Source organism: Crocodylus siamensis, chromosome 4 (genome assembly GCF_052110815.1).
Source record: "Crocodylus siamensis isolate JL-2025a chromosome 4, ASM5211081v1, whole genome shotgun sequence".
NCBI lineage: Eukaryota > Metazoa > Chordata > Crocodylia > Crocodylidae > Crocodylus > Crocodylus siamensis.
In genome coordinates, this window is record NC_143398.1 from 230901146 (window position 1) to 230919009 (window position 17864).

At 42.7% G+C, this 17864-nt stretch overlaps 1 protein-coding gene across 1 annotated transcript in view; it reads left to right on the forward strand.

Moving 5' to 3' along the window:
- The first annotated feature begins 1662 nt into the window (after positions 1-1662).
- TMEM163 (transmembrane protein 163) overlaps positions 1663-17864 on the forward strand; it is a 217716-nt gene continuing 201514 nt past the window's right edge. The window contains exons 1-2 of the mRNA XM_090045877.1: positions 1663-1860; positions 5546-5665. Coding sequence (XP_089902003.1) covers positions 1698-1860; positions 5546-5665 — 283 coding nt within the window. The 5' untranslated portion in view covers positions 1663-1697. The remainder of the gene's footprint in view (positions 1861-5545; positions 5666-17864) is intronic.

Genomic DNA, 17864 nt, shown 5'->3' on the forward strand with positions numbered 1-17864 from the left:
AAATTATATGCATGGGAATTTCTTTTGACTTAAAAAGTCATGGTTTTATGTGAAGTATCTACTTAATGAGGAATTTTTTTTTTAATTGGGCCTTGTGTAGAGTAATACAGATCTCACAATTAGAGCCATAGCACTGGGATCATACTTCTTACAAATGAATGAGGCTGAAAAGAAGATTAACATGAATAGATTTATGTTCTTGGGTAGAACAGGTACAAGGGAACTTCATGTTTGGATATCATAGGAGACTATCAAGGCCTCTCTCTCCCCCCGCTTAATATACATGCCAAGCCTACAACATTGCCAAAATGCCAGTTAAGTCTCAGCTAACTTATACCATTTCATATCCTTCTATTAAAGTTCTAAAACATCAGGTTGTATCCCAAGCCTGAATGTTTATTTAAATACAGTCTTTCTATTTGATGTTTTAAAGTACAGATAAATACATCTTGAGGATTAGCATCCAGGATTAAGAGATATTATATAGATATAGGCCATTTGGATATTCATATTTCACTAACTATTCCCAAATGCATCCTATTAAGCCATCACAGAGTTGCTCTTACTAATGAAAGCACTGACTGCCACAAGCACCACGTCCCTCCACTTGACTCTGACAAGTTATAAAAGAATACTTTGCTTTGTGTTTGTAAACTGGCATTTAATTCTCACTTTTTCATGTCCCCCACATTTCAGGTGATAGGATTCTTACTCTGTAAGTAGAATATGTTGATATATATCAGCTGAGGGCCTGGCCTAAATTGCCCAATTGGTAATGGGCTTTCATGGTCTGCAGTGTGCAAACCACAGCCTGGAGTCTGCACCTTGCACAGTTTAGTGATATGAAAGAAACAAAGCAGATAGAGGAGATCATGGAGGATGCACGTTTCCGTTTTGGCATGTTTGGTCCTACTTAGATCGGGGAGGTGGACTAGGTCCCGTCCAACCCTCCTTTTCTATGGTTCTATTAATGACGGGCAGGGCCGGACGCAGACATGGGCAAACCGAGCGGCCTGGACAAAAAAGGGGCCTGAAAATGGTAATTCATTTGATTATTATTATCATTATCTCTGGTAAAGCGGGGGCACTTTACCAGATATTATTAAATATTAAAATATTAAAAGTTTCCCCAGGAGTCTAGGTACCATACTGGTAGCGGGAGCGGGTACACTACAGATGGGTTGGGTCTGGGCAAAGGGCTTCATGTGGCTGCTAAATCCATGCAGGGATGGGGAGGGCACTTAATCCATGCAGGCATCTTGGGGGGTGCCAAATCCATGCAGGCATCGTGGGGGGCACTTAGTCCACGCAGGCATCTTGGCGAGGTTTGGCTGCTTTCCCTTGGGAAGGGCCGGCCCGCCACCGGGGCAGAGGTGGCGCATCCCTGAGGGCCACGTTGCTCTTCCCCCCGTGCTTTGGCCGCGCTGCGCTGCCTGGGGCCCCAAAATATTAACCAAAAAAATAAAAAATAAAAATTGAGATGACTACAAATCTGCGCTGGGCTGGGGGTCTCCAGTGAAGACCCTGCTAATCAGACCCCCCCCCCCAGTGAAGGCCCCCCGGGCCGGGGGAGTCGCCCCTCCCGCGGGCTTGTGGGCCGGGGGCGGGCCCGGCTTCCCACCTGCGCGCCGCCCCCCCCCCCCGGCCCGGCCGAGTCTCCTCCCCCCGCGCGGCACCGGCGCGGGCTCGGGCGCCGGATGCTCCGCGCGCCGCCCGCCGCTCCAGACATGCAGCCGCCCGCAGCCGGGGGCGCCGCGGACCCGGCCGGCACCCCGCAGCCCGCCGTCGTGCAGCCGCCCGGCGCCGACCAGCTGCGCCTCGGGGACGGCGCGCAGTTCAGCGAGGGGCTGGAGGACCGAGGTGAGCGCGCCCGCCCGGGGGCACCGCTTCTCCTCACCCCCCGGCGGGAGGTCGAGGCAGCGTTTCGGCCGCGGGGTTGCGACGCCCAGGTGGGACCCTTCGCCGCCGGGCCGTGCCCGAGCTGGGGAAGGGGGAGAGCCTGGGCAGGGGCTGCGTGCTCTGGTTCAGGGGCGGTGGCAGGGTTGACAATGGGCTCCGTCCCCAGCCCCCGCACCCGGGCTTCACAGCATCTTCTGGCCGCTGCCCCAGCCCCCGGGTCTAGGAAAAGTTTCAGGATGGTGATTCTTTTCTTTTTTTTTTTTTTTTGCCTGCTGCCCTTGTTGATAATATTGCTTGGGTCTTGCAGTTTGAAACGGCACTTTTCACTCTGCTCCTTGCCCACGAACAATGAAAGCAGCCTGGGTTATGGAGATGAAACTTTAATGCGGTCAGCTTCGGCGATTTTTGTAAGTCCCTCTGAGGATCCTTTGGCTTTTTTCCCAGCGGTCAGAGAAGTCGATGAGACCGACGCCTGGCAAAATATATTTGTTCTTTGCGGGCTTGGGAGCTTTTGGGTTGCAGCTGACTTTGGATCAGGCCCTTGGATTCATTTCCCAATTGCACAGTGTAGAAAACCCCCCCAAACAAGCCCCCTCCCCCCCACAGTAATTCTGACATTTTAAAATGCTATTTTTGTCCAATAGAAGAATACTGTGGTAAATCAGCATATGGGAAAACATCTCTGAAAATCACTTCACAGGAGTGTCAGGCTAATGTTCTGCAGCTTCCCCTCCCCCTTGATTAAAAATATAGATTTTTTTTTTTTTTTTTAGCTAGAAATGGTGAAAGATAACTTTAAACGTGACTATTCAGTGCATTTAACAAATATAACGTTTTCACTGTAGGGATATTTATGTATTAAACTAGTTGCAGCATAAATAATTTGGCACTTTAATTTCAGGGCGGAGAAAGCTTGTCCGTAGAGGCAATATTTGTAGCAAGGTCATATTTAGAGACCATCTAAAATGTGCTGCTGTCACTTAAAACCAAACTCTGTTTTGTAATATTTAGTGAAAAGATTCAAAAGCATACCCTTGTGCATCTAGTCGCTGTATATAAATGAACGAGCTGGTGTAGCCTGTGAAATTATGTTCTTTCTATGTGTTCGGTGTATGTGGAAATGCGTTTGTGGAAATCCCTGAAGTCCCCTAGGACCTTCATAAAAAATGGCTGGATGCTTCTCATGGGGGTGGAAAATGGTAAATAAATAAAAAGTAGGTGAATTATTTTAGGCAGGGAAGAGTCACGTTCCTGCTAACTGGGAATGTGCCAGCCATTTTGACGTTCACGTTACAGTGTAGGTTTCCTCGCAGTAATGGTTCGACTTCATGAAATTAAGGGGCAAATCTTACATGGTGCCAAGCTTTTTTGGGACTGAAATGATAAATAGCAGGGACCAGAGATGAGCTCTGAAAGTTTTGCTAGGTTTATGTGATTTGTAAACACTTTTATGTCTTGGACTTAATGGCTGCAGCTCACGGTTACCTGGGAACTGGGTGATGTCCTTTAAAGAAAGAAAGGTTCAGGGATGGCTGTTTGCCGTTCTGTCCCATGTTGATTTTACCTTTGAAGTCTAAAGCTGAAGTCAGTCGGCAAGAGGTAGCTTTCTTTTCACTGCTACAGAATTTGGATCTTAAAATAGAAACCTGAAGGTAACTTTCTCCTCTGAGGGTGAGGGAAAAAGACCCACAAGGAAACAAAGAGAGTTTCTTTCTTTCCATTATTACAACAATGGAATTTCACCTTCATCTCTGGACCGGTGGGTAGTGCTTGCATCACAGAAAGTCACCAATGAAAATGTGCTCAGCTGTCAGCAGCGGCAGCAAACAGGGCAGGTGCTGAATGGATGTATAGGATAAAGTGCACCTCCAACACTTTGGGTAATCCCTCTAGGCAGGTGTAGGTAGGCTATATGGGAAGCTGATATTATTACTAACCTTGCCATACCTGTCCAGTGAAATCAAGACAGGACTCAAAGCTTCTGAACTCTTTCTGATACTTTTCAAAAGCATTACACATGTGTTGGGAGTATTTAGAACACATTAATTAAGAAAGAGACTTTCTGTTATTCGATACTGTGTTTCCTATGATTCTGTCACAGAGCCGGATTAGTCTTTTACTTTGTCTTTTGCAACTCCTCATGCATATATGTGTTGGCAGAGTTTGACACATGGCGAGGTAGTGATTGAAACAGGATTAGAAGTAAGGATTCCTAATGTTTAGATTTGTGCTCAAGACACTGGGCCACGCTGCTCTCTATGGCTGCAATATTTAACTTCAATAGCTTACACACCCACCTTTTCCAATATCCATGTTCCCTGAGAAACAGAATGCCAGCTTAAAGGAACCGCTGGGAAAAGCTAGCTGGCTTTTACGTTTCTTAAATAAAATATTCCAGAGAGTCTGTGAAACTGATTTGGGCCAGATTTGCTAGCAAAGGGGAATATATTTTAAATGTAATACACATCCTAATCAAAGGTAAAAGAAACGGTGTGGATTGGACAAAAGATGGCATCTTCAAATAGCTACCTGTTTTTTCAAAGCAAAATAAGACTCAACAAGTTTCATAGATTTCATAGACCTTAGGGCTGGAAGGGACCTCGAAGATCAAGTCCAGCCCCCTGCCCAGGGGCAGGAAGTCAGCTGAGGTCAAAGGATCCCAACAACATAAGCATCCGAACGTTTCTTAAATGAGTCCAGAGTAGGTGCCTGCACCACTTCTGGAGGGAGTCTATTCCAGGCCTTGGCGGCCTGGACAGTAAAGACATTTTTCCTTACGTCCAGCCTGGAATGGTCATGGAAGAGTTTATGACTGCTAGTCCTTGTTATCCCTTGGGGCGCTCTGGTGAACAGTCGAGGTGGAGTACCTTGCATTTTTTGGTATTAAACGCCATTGTGTTTATATCCGCCCAAAGAGCAGGAAGCAAGAGAATATCACTATTTTTCTTTTACTAAATTGAATTGTTTCCTGGGGTTTGGTGGCAGGTGAGGAAGCATTCCACAGCTGGAAAAGCAGGGTGAAAGAAGAAAACAAAAGTAATCCTGCAACCATTTAAGTCGATGGGATTGTTGCAATGATTTCAGTAGGAGGAGGACCAATTTGCAGCTTGCTCTGTGATGCATCCTGTCGATGGGTCTCTCCTGGCCTTGGCAGAAGCATGGACCCCCAGGCTTTAATAGGCCTTTTCCGTCTTTGGCTGTGATGCTAAAATATGCCCGCTCCTCCTTTGATACTCCACATACACACTGTATATTTTAATGCATCAGCAAATCAATCTCTCAGGGTTACGAGCTTTGTGAACTTGACACCCAAAATGATTTTTTTTTCCCATGGGTTCTTTTAGTTCCATTCAGGAACTGAGACCTAACCTGAATAGTGAAAGTCGAGAGCTTTATTATTGATCACGTGGGTACAGGACCAGGAAAACTGTCGAGCCGATGTGCTCTCCTTGCCTCCCTTTGGTCCTTCTACCATTGCTGTTTAACTTATTTTACCTAAACTGGATAGGGTGCGTAGGGTTTGGCACATACTATACTGCATACAGTGTAAAACATGAATATCTAGTTTGGTTCTGAAATGAGATGGCTGTGGTTTTACAGGCAGCAACGTGATCTTTCACGCCTTTTTGTTTATTCCTTTTCTTAGGTTTACTAGAAAGCAGCACACGGCTAAAACCTCATGAAGCTCAGAGCTACAGGAAGAAGGCCTTGTGGGTTTCTGGAGCCTCCATTATTATCACACTGGCTCTTGCAGTGGCTGCATTCAGTGAGTATGGGCGTGGTTAAAAACCTTTAATCTTTCTTTTATTTTTGGGTGCTGGAATTTCTCAGATCCATTGGAGTTGTGTAAAATTATTTAATTAAATCTCCGCTAGGCTACGTCATATGCATGGGGAATTTCTTTTGACTTGAAAAGTCATGGCTTTATGTGAAGTATCTATTTGATGTGGCAAATTAAAACAACACTGGGCCTTGTGTAGATTGATACAGATCTCGCAACTGGAGCAATAGCACTGGGATCATACTTGCTACAAAAGAGTGAGGGTGAGGATTTCTCTGTTTGTGGAAATCCATCAAGCTGGTTTGTAGGTTTTTTTAAAAATCTGTTATTGGTGGGATTTTGTTTTTAGATCGCTCCTGCCTGCGTGGTGCTTATAAATTAGTAAAGCAGCTGGGTATTTTTTTTGTTTGTCGTTTTTTGTTTTTCTTGCAGAAGACAGAATTGTTGAAGGTCAGAAGAAGAAACAGGAGACTTTGATTCCCGTTAACATTTGTGCATGTGAAAAACTGTTCATTTTTCGGAGCAGTGTAAAAAAATCATTACACACTAGATGGCTTTTAACCAAGGAGGTCAAACATGACAAGTTTATATTCACCTGGGATTTATAGTTGGAATTTTGTGAGGAAAGAATAGTAAAATGTAAGGGGAAACTGTATAATTTCTGTTAGGCTGACAAATACCATAATACAAAATTAATTTGAGGGGGGGGGTTAAATCCTAACCTTCTGATAACCCATATCTTCCTGGAGGTAATTTTTTAATGACATCTGTCTGGTTATGGTGTGTATACAAGGAATTAAAGAAATAGCGTTTCACTATGTGAAAAACTGAGTTAAAGATTGTTTTACTAATGGAAAAAGTGCTCTTTACTGTATTTATACTTCTTAATTTAATGGCCACAACACTCTCCTTAATTCAAATTAACTGGCGATATAAAATTTAAAAAAAATCGCATTTAGTAACACTGTCCTATCAGAGTAATGCAGTGTTGTTCTATACCTACAGTTCAATAAGACCTAGAATAGGGACCAAAATGTTTGCAGTGGATAAAAAGAGGTAGTTGACTCTCTGGGTGTGCTTGGACTCCAGACTGTTTACTGCTCATTTAAAAAAAAAAAAAAAGCTTTATGCTTCTAGCTAGGAGACAAGAGGCTTCTGAGATGTCTCAGGATGTCATCCTCTAGCTTGAAAAAGGCAGACTTGTATTTTCTGGAAGCTGCAGCAGCATGTGTTTTATTATTCTAATCTGCAGTGTTGGACCTGCTGCTGAAAGTTGGTGTCAGCTCCCAAGAGGGATTATTAGAATCTCACCAAATGGTCTCTGCAGAACTCAGCATATATTATCTGAAGCAATTTATATGAAAAACACAGGACCAATAGGTTGACTTTAAAAAAAGAGAGGGTTTTAAAGCACGATATAGTGCATTATAGAAGATAAACATTTATAAGAAAATAGGACATCTGAGTTTACAGTGTGCTTTGCTTCATAAAAATTCAATGGGCTTTTTCACGCTGGAACTGTAAGAACACACTTGATTATTGTCTTTCTGGAGGAGTTTTGTTGTGATGTATTTATAAGGTGCTACACAAGATATAAGACAGGCACTTATAGAGTGTGTCTATATATGTGTAAGTGAATAGTTCAGAGTAAATGTGGTCCATCAGAAATGACAGTTGTGTTTTCTTAGGCTATAACATAACTAAAAGATTGTAATCACTTTTTCCCCAGATTGTTTTGAATAAAATAAAATAACTTTTAAATATTTCACTAAAACGTTAACTTGGTTTTACTTTATCAAAGTTGCAAGGCATAAAGACCAAGCAGACAACACAGAGCACTCAGTCCTTTGAAATGTTATTTTTTGTAGAGTTAGTTTGAATAATTAAGTTACTTTAGATTGTGCTTGGTCATCACTTCTTTTTCACAATAGCATATTAGAAACCTGATTAAGGATCAGGTTCTATTCTACTAGAGATGATACAGACCCATAACAACATGGGTAAACCCTGCCCTAGATAGATTATATTGTATGGGGCTTATGTTCAGTTGGTATAAATAAAGAATATAACCAACAGACCAAGAATATAACCAATAAGGAATATAACCACCTAGACTGAATCTAGGTGTTTGGAAGGCATCTTTCATCATGGTATCTGAGTGTCAAATTTGTAAAGTATTAAAAAGCAGGTGCAACATATCTTGACATTGAAGGCCAGTACATGATTGAATAAGCAACTAGCATTTAATGAACATTAAAAATGTATTACAACATCTTTTTATGTCCTTGTTGCCTTTTTTTCTTTGTGACATCTGTAGTGATTAACTTCTTACTTACAATTCTGTCTAGGCACTAATTCTGATAGCATTTTCTAAAGCTTATCTCAGTTTGCAATCTTCCTAAAGTCTCCCATCTTATTTATTACCAGTTCTTCTCTTTTATATTTTCTTTCAGCTATTAGCTGGTTCTTGTAGCCAGTCCCTAAACTGGGAGACAAGCCAGGTGATAAAAGGTTGCTGCCTGTTTGATATAAAAGGCTGGTTGTCAGTTTGGGACAGCTGACTCTGGCAGTCTTTTGCAAACACCTGCTATTTAAAGCATCCTGTTTCCTTGCTTCTTCCTATTCAGATGGCTTTGTTACCATTTTTCAATGATGGCAAAATGTTAGCCACATGGACCTGATGTTCAGTTTTGATGAGAAAATGATTTTACCATTGTACATACCTTACTGTGGACCTGACGTGTTAGCTGTCAGACTGCATTGTCTGCCTCCCTTTTCCTAACATGTCTGTTCTTTCAGATTTCTGTATAATTTTTTCCTGCATAGCTCATTTTTTCCCTGCCATTCTTCATAATGCCGCCCCCCACAATCTCCAGAGGAATCCTGTATGTTCTTACTGCATCATTTTTGCAGCGGCACATAGCAAAGTTAGAAAGAAAATACAGGGAGAAGACTGAATGAGACCTGCATCTGCATAGATGGTGAGTTTCAGAGCATGTGTGTGCGTGTGTCTCCTCATGCCTGGTGATTGCAGTTAGGATCCTCTCCAGTTTCCCTTTGCAGCATCCCTGGGTGCTGCAATGCAGTCCCCATCCTTCCATATAGATGGATCTGCTTTCAGAGAGAATTTTTGCAGAGAATTAAGAGCCCTTTAAGTAGTTGGGATGGTTGCTGTTGAGTAATGAAAGACGGTCTCTCCTGGTGGGCCGACCAGGAAGCCCCTGCAGAACTTTCATCTGTTTTGATATGGTAGTGTTCTTGAGGGGTGTGACTACGTGAATTTTATTGTATTTATTTGTTCGATTTATATGCTGTGCTTCTCAGCAAAGGCTCCAGGTGGCTTACAGTGAGGGAACAGAATAACTTTTAAAACAGAACAAACAAGAGAACAAAACAACTTAAAAGGTGACAAGAATAGCAACATAAAACAGAAAATCCTTAAGTAATATCTCAGCCTAGCTTTCTTTGTTAAACACCTGCCTGAATACGGTGCTTCCAAAAAATGTCCAAGCCTGCCAAAACCCAAGCTTCAAGAGGGAGGGAGTTCCAGAGCTGCGGAGTGACTGCTGAGAGTGACCTTCCATGTGTTGTCACCAGGTGGATTTGATATAGTGACGGTACTTGCAGGAAGTTGAAGGTCTGCCCGTAGGGATTGTGATGTGGCATAAGGAAGAAGGCGGTCCCTTAGGTGTGTTGGGTCCAGACCTTTTGGGGCCAAAACCAGTGGGAGCCAGTGCAAACTGGAGCCCAGGAGTTATGCTCTTCTGGCAATGCATCGTGGCAGAAGGCGGGATGCTGCAGTCTGCATCAGCTGCAGCTTCTGGATGGGTCCCTAGGGCAGCCCTCCATAGAGTGCATTGCCACAGTCTAGTCCTGAGGTTACAAAGGCTTGGATGATGGTGATCAGATCTGAATCTGAAGGAAAGAGTGCTGCACTTTTCCCCAGGCACTCCTAGCCACCACTGCCTGAAGATGTAGGTGCAGAAGATACAAACCTGAAAGACAAGTGGAGGCTGAACTCCATTCATGTTGGGTGTCCCAATCCCTACTAAGTCATGCAGTCTGCTCACCACCATCAACTCTGTCTCATCTGGATTCAGTTTCATTAATTCACCTGCATCCAATTTCCAACTACAGCCAGACACTGGGAAAGGACTGAGTGCCAGGCCTGGGTCAGATGAGAGAGGGAGCTGGGTGTCATCAGTATACAGGCAGCACCTCATTCCAATCTTTGGACAATCTAACGATAATAAGATTGTGGCATATTGTTTGCCTGTATTGGCAAAGCATTTTTATGTTGGAGTGAATGAATTGTGGAAGTCACAGTAAGTTGCTGTTGCAAGCTCAGTTACATGGTAGGGGGAAGTTCGGTGGGTCTGAATATGTTTAGTCTTAAGGAATTTGGAAAGCTAAATGCAGCTTGGCCTGGTCATTCTGGGGGTGGAAGATTTCCTAGGGAGAAAGGAATTGGTGTAATATGCTTATTATTTCTTCACTAAACTGCTGAAAAATAGGATTTTTATTGACAGCCAACAGAAGCGGCTTCTTCCTTGAGCTGGACAAGAAGTCCTCTGATAATTGGATGCAGTGATCATACTCCTTAATTGTCCAGCAGAGATGTTCTGATGTACCTGGACAATTTGAAAGCTTCAGACATTGTAGAATGCAACTTTCTACCTCAAAATTTAATACCAGAGATCCATGCTAATATCTGCAATTTGGTCACCTCTGATTATAGTGCAAGGTGTGGTCCCAGAAGTATAGATATAAATCAGGGGTGTGATTCGTTGGGCACTGTAGGATGGATGAAGGGTCCTGGGCTGGTTGAGATTGTCCTGGATTCATCCTGTGAGGTCAGAGGGCTAGTTTTGGTACAGATGCTGCATGCAGTGGGTGCCCTGGACAGGCTGCATGTGCTCCAATCCCACATGCAGTGCATGCCATCTCTGGACATGGTATGTGGGGCTGCTCCAGGATGCATGCTACATGTAGTGCACAGTGCTGGTGTGGAGCTTGCATTGTATGCAGTGCCTGCTCTGTGCTGACCCTGCATGCTGAATCTGGCAATGCAGGGCTGGTCTGTGGGCCTGATCTGGACTGGCCCTGGATCCAGTGGGCAGGCCTGGACCAGCGTGGGCACCATATGTGACGCATGTTCTAGACAGCTCCTGCATGCTGTGTGTAGCGTCTTCTGGCTGAAGGGCACATGGTACATGGGGGTTGGTCTGGGGCTCAGGCTGTACATGGTGCCTATGCCAGACTGGCCCTGCATGCTGGATACAGCATGGGCAGCAGTTGGTCTGTGGGCCTGGGCCCGGATCCAGCATGCATGCCCGTCCAGTGCAGGCACTGCATGAAGCGCCTGATCTGGACTGGCCTTGGATCCTTCATACAGGGCCATTTTGGTGCAGGCGCCACATGAAGTGCATGCCCCATACTGATCCCATGTACCATGTGCAGCCTGTGCCAGATGGGCTCCACATGTCTCATGCAGTGTGTGGGGTCCGAGTCAGCATGTGCTGTGTGCGGCATGCTACTGGGGACCCGCACGCAGTATAACTGGCTGGGTGATGGGCTCTGCAGGCTAGATCCAGGCCACAGGCTTTATCTCTGATACCCCTGTTAAATGGTTTAAGTATGTATAAAGCCTTTACAGACCTTAATAAGTATAGGTCTAAGTTGTAGCTCGATTAAAGCCTTTAATAGCTAGGTAACAGGTTTATTTATTCTATTTTGGTGGAAGTGGGTTCTGTTTCTGCAATTAATACTGAGAGTTGACTTAATATTTTGAATATGAAACTGATACCAGTTACAATATATATAAGTATGAAAGGTCTGGGTCATTTTTTCCTTTAGGTAACTACTGAAATATGTAATTTAAAAATTAGTTGACAATTAATTTAATTTCTTCTATTAATTTAAAGTGTTAAGATGTTTTTTAAAATTTGAAAGTAATAAAAAAAAATTAATGTAGTTACCAGTTTTTGTACTTAATAGTGAGATTTTGATTACACAAACATCAAGAAAGTCAAACTTGTTGTATAACAGGAACTTGGTCATCTTCAGCCAAATGTTACCTGATGTTACTTCAGTTGTGCTGGTCATTTATACAGTTGCCTTATAGGGGGATATTGAAGATGCTAACTTGAATATCATACAAAACAGAAGGGACCCTACTTGTATAAAATGGGACTCTGGCACTGGAAAACCATAATTCTGAGGTCTTGACATTTGTATTATTAAAATCTCATTCCAGAAAGTGCATACATATGGATTTTGCAGTTACAGCTAAAATCCTGCCAAGCAGCCAAGACCTCTAAAAATATTGTCCTCAAAGCCAGAAAACAAAACTCGCATTCTAGTTGACATTTGTTGTCTAATATAATCTTGTGATTCAAAGACTATAAAAGTGGTTCCGTTTTCTTCTTGATAAGATTAGCTAAGACTGTGATAGTAACTGATGCATTCATTTATGTCTATGTGAAATACAGGCCAGTTCCTAAAGTCAGAACTTCCTGTGCAGTGAAGTACTGAGTAAGGATTTAAGTAGCTGGCTTGCATGGAAATACTGGTAGTTATGCTTTGGTTTGATTAGCAGATAACTCGACCTTTTAGGTTTTTTTTTTTTTATTAGTAACCATTCAAGCTGGTTTGGGGAACATATGTTGTTATTTTAGGCAGTCATTGCCTGCAACCTTGGTAGAGGTAGTTCTGCAGCTGATTGGATTTTATAGGACTCGATTCTTGATATGGTAGAATTTCACATATTGTTACCGTTTGTCAATGCAACAAAACTGACATTCACATATTACAGTAGAAAATCATTCTGAGTTTACACAGTAGGCTGTCAACATGAGCGGTCATACAGATGGGCCTAAACTAAAGCACAGGACCCAAACATCTTCAACTTTCAGGACAGTTCCATGTTGGACCAAAACTTTATTTTAGGGCAGCCTCTGTCCCTCCAATGTGCTGTTCCTAACCACCTCCATATCAAACTCCAAACACATGCAAACTCTGGGGAGTTTGGCTTCAGGTCAGATCTACTGGTCAGACTGCCCATGCCTTTTCCAGATTTTGACAAAATCTGATTTCTGACTAACTACAGGAAACACATCTTTTCCAGTAGGGTAACAATAGTGGGCAACTGGGGCTTGAGCCCTGGGTGCTGCTTAAGGGCCAGGGCACTGACATGGAGCAAGGGGGATCCACATCCTCCCATTCCTTCCTCTTTACCTGCATCTTCCTTGCAGTGGCTCTGGCTCCAGCACTGGGGAGGCCAGGCACGCAGTGGCAGGATGTGCTGTGGGAACAGTGCCCAGTAGTTCCCTGATGCTCAGGATATGTCATGCTCTTTTTCTGCTGTTGAAAACTAATATTGCTTTGGCTGCTTGACTGTCATGTAGCGAAAAAAGAAAAAAAGGAGGGGTCATTGCCATCAGCAGTAACAAAACTCTTGTTGTTCCGCTTGTGCTGCTGCTGTTACTGCAGGGGAAGAAGTGCAGGGTGTGGGAGATGGATGAAAGGGGGTACAACACTGGCTAGTTATAGCTCTTGTCGTCTCGAATCATACTTTGCTCCAGTGTACTGTAATGGAGTTGTTGCTGACTGATGCTGGTATAAGCAATAGGAAGGTCAGGCTCTGTGAATGACTAGCTAGATGAACTGATGCCATTTTTCACTGCTTACCTTTCCAAGCCTACTGCCCATATAACTGAGCCAAGAAGTGGGTTGTTAAGGAATTTGTCCCTTTTTCTAGGGCAATTTTTTTCTTATCCATTGCTTCGAAGAGCTATTTTTGACAAAACTGCATGTGGTGAAAGGCTGTGCACTGCTTTCCCTTATGTTCACACTGTGCCTAGCTCATGCTGGGTATGAAATGATTAATAATAGTAAATCTATTATATGATTATATTTTCACATATAACTAGTGATTACGTATTGCTCTATTTATACGAGTCCAACTCAAATTTCCTTAAAGACATTGTTTTTTCAGGAGGTGTTGGGCACTCAGAATATCAGGCGTTTTTTTTAAGATGCCTCAAATCGAATACCAGAGCCAGACATTAGCCACTTGAAAATCTTGGCATTCATGTTGTCTTTCTGAGTCACTATACTAAATAAGTTGATATTTCCTGGTCTTGAGGGACTAGATTTATCTTTGAAATGAAGAATTTGATGCATATTTTTAAAAACTTTACAAATTACAGCAGTGTGCAAGATCCCAAAAACCATGTAATTGCTAAAATTGAATAGAAATCTTGGGTGACAATGTGTAAGCTCACTCTTTTGCGTGTTGCACAGGACGTGTAATTGTACGTACTATAAAAAGACAGATGGCACAGGGTTATAGTCTTGCAAAAGTGTCAGTGAAATCCATAATTTAAATTCCAAGAGCTGAATTATATTGCTGTATTTATGCAACTTTACTGTCCTCAGCATGGTTGCAGCATTATAATTGGGAACAGTGTTTGGCCCCACCCATATTATATTGAAAGGTCTGAAGGACAAACCAAAGATACGGAGCACCAACAGAAGATGACTTGGCTATGTCGTCAGGCCACTTCTAGAAACAGCAGAATACAGTAATGCAGTTTTTACTCGCTCGATAAAATAAAAGTCCATTTGAGGCATTCTGTTTTAACACATGTGATACTCTAGGTGACTGTTGTGGAAAAAGAATAATATTTAATGAGTACAGGATCAGCAATGACAGGGCTTAATTAGAAAGAAAGGCCTAATTTTTCCATACTTTGTATCTTGGACAACCTTGTTGAAGTTGTCCGATATGATTAATCAGTAGCAGGTAACTCAGTAACTGAAGTTTAAAATCTAAAAAAAGCCACATAATGGTTCATATGATCTTTTTTTCTTAAAAAGAAAATGAGAATTTAGGCAAGAGATTATGTTTGTCACATCGGCTTGAACACAATAAAGAAATTCATATTTGAATGCTAACCTTTGAAACAAAAGGGCCTATTGTGACTTTGCATAGAATAAAGGAGAGTAGTTAGTCCTTTGGGCAAATCTGTCAGTAGGTTAAAAACCAGTTGTCCCTACTGATGTCAAGAACAATTGATTCCAGTATTGAAGGAGATCTAGCATCAGAATTTCTAGTCAGAATTGTACCATGGGGAGTGAGGCTGTGTCTTGTATAGCTTAAATCCAAGCCATTGAAAGATTTGTTCAAGCCCAGTGCTTGAAATCTACCTAGAAGCTTGCCAGTAACCAAAGCAAACCTTCGAACAGAGATATCATGGGTTGTCCATAAGTTATGTCACATATGTCATGGCCCAATGCTGGTCGGCCGGATCTGAGAAGAGGTTCTAGAGATTCCCGGGTTGGATCGTGGAGAAGGTATATTTAAACGACCGTGTTCAACAACAGAGGGATGGTTACAAATAACAGTAAAACACAAAATATGACTATAACAAACAATAACAAAACAAACATAAACATTTATCAATGGCACTTATCGGCCAGAGCTGGTTGCCAAGTGCGCACGCTTTCTGTCCAATTAGGCTTTGTTAGCCTCTCACAAGTCAGGGGTCCCCGAGTTTGTGAACTGACTCTGGCTTGTGAGGCGTGGTCTGGTGCGATCCTCGTTGCAACCTCAGTCTTTGACTGATCGAGTCGAAGGTGACAGTCCCAGTGTTGATCTTGAATATCTCCACCGTTGTTTGGGCACATTGAGGCTTAATACTGGTGGCTGAGCCATTCACAATCTTAGGTTTGAATTATGCCCTTATTTGGAAGACTCCATCATTGCTACTTTATTCCTTTAGGGGTACAAGTCTTGAAAAGCACGCATCATCGCTTAGGAAGAAATGCATAGTCATTTAACTGCAAGACCAAACTATGGATACCCCACTGGAAATTCCCCAACACACATATTGAAAAATCATTTATATTACATTGAATAATAATGCTTTTTTTTCTTCTTTGTTTCGGTTCTATCTAGATTGTAAGCTCTGTGGTGCAGAGTCTGTTTTCCTATATGCTCATAAAGTGTCTGGCAGAGTGGGCCTCTAGGGACTGCTGTAATAAAGCAACTAATTTTAGTACTGACAGTTTCTGTTTATGAGGATGTTTGTTCTCCATGGATTTAAGTTTTAATTTTCCAGTGAAATCTTTGGTGAAGCTTAATGGAGGCAGTGGGACCCAGTGTGGGGTGAAGGATCTTACCATGCAAATCCTATTACAGCATTGAGGTGTATACTGTAGGACACACAGGAGACTGAAATACCCAATCAGGCATTTCGGTAACTGGTTTGGTATCATGCATCTTTTCCTATCACTAATGTAATTAAGCTTTATTATTGGGAACAGACTGTTCACCTGGGCTAAAATTAGACCTTAACATTCTTTAGAAAAATTAATGAGGACTGTACTTATTTCATGTGGTTAGTAATGATTTTCTTTTTTTAAAAATATATTAGGCATTTGAAATTGCTTCTGGATTATGGGAGTGCAGTAGCATTTCTTCAAAGAGTAAATGCAGAACTACTTGATATCCCACTGTAAAGGAAGAACAGCAAACTAATTTTGTAGTAAAGGGGTATTTAATCTAATTTTGCAGTAAATATGTTTTTTCTTTCTTTAACCCATCAACATAATAGGGACATAGGACTAGAAGAGACTTCTTAGGCCACTGAGTCTTATCTTCTACATTTGCTGGCAAATATTTATTTAAAAAAATCCTAAAATTTTCACTCTAGATCAGGGGTGAGCAAAATGATGGCTCTGACCAGCAGCTGAATTCTGTTTCCCAGCAGCCCCTGCCCACATTGCTGTGGACGGTTTTCATGGAGACCCCAACAGCCACAGCATCGTGACAGCGCGGGGCCTGGGTTTCCATGGAGACTAGCCCCAGCAGCACTGGCAGGGCATGCAGCTGGGCGGGAAGCTGTTCTGGAGCTGGGATCTTGCAGTGGTGATATCATGGTCCAGAGCCATGGCAGAGCTGTGATCCACTGCCTGCAAGCCTCTGCCCGAGGCATGTGGGCAGCGGATCACAGCTTTTCCCTGGCTGTAGACCACGTTGTCACTACTGTGAGATCCCAGCCCCGGAGCAGCTCCTCGCCCAGCTGTGTGCCCTGCCAGTGCTGCTAGGACCAGACTTCATGGAAACCCTGGCCCTGTGCTGTCACACTGCCACCGCTGTCGGAATCTCCATGGAAACTGGCTGTAGTAATGTGGGTAGGGTTGCTGGGAAATGGAGTCTGCCATGGGCCCAATCTGGCCCATGGGCTGGACTTCACTCGCCCCTGCTGTAGTGCCTCACGACACAACAAAATATGCAAACATAAACGGTAAGAACACCTTACAACATTCTGTACAGAAAAGTAGGGAAGACGTGATGTAGATGAAAGGAGAAATCCACACAGTACTTCCTAGTCTGACCTGGGGGAGAATTTGTTTCTGATCCCACATAGGAAGATAGGTTTCAGTCTGCAAGAAAGACTAAGACCATCTAGCCAGGAACCCATGATGTTTCTGAGTGTGAGCATGAATACCGGCACACCCTGGTCAAAACTACCAGGTTTAGCTCTGGATATTATCCAAAGTTTTAGGGTAAGGTGAAATAGACACTTGAAACCATTAAAATATTTGGGGGGGGGGTGAAATTCCTTTGTGACCCCTGTAAGTAGCTAGGAAAACCCTGAATCACTGAGTTTCTAGGCACCTACCCCACTGTGAAAGAAGTTCCTCTAGATCCATTTATGGGAATTGGAAATACTTGAATCCACATGTCACACACTGATTGTTGAATAAAAATGCCCTACCTTATCATACTGTGACTTACATAAATGTATTGAGTTTTATGATTCAAGTTCTTTGCCCTCCCCTCTCCCACTCCGCCTCTACTTTTCTTGCAAGATCATTCCTAAACTTTATTCCTTGGATGGGGTTTAGAAGTTTTATAATTTAAACTTGTTCAGAGCCAGCCTGCAGTCATTTGATCTGTTGGTATTATTTTTCTTTTTAACTTAAAAGCTTCTTCCTTCCTAATTTTTTACTCTTAATCTAGGTTTGAAAAATGACAAGCTTTCCTCTCAATTTAAGCTAAACTAGCCAAGCTCATTTAATGTTCTTTCATAAGAAAAAGTTTTTATTCCCTAAACCAACTTACTTGTCCTTCTTGGTACCTGTATCAGTTTAAGGCTGTATACACATATTAAGA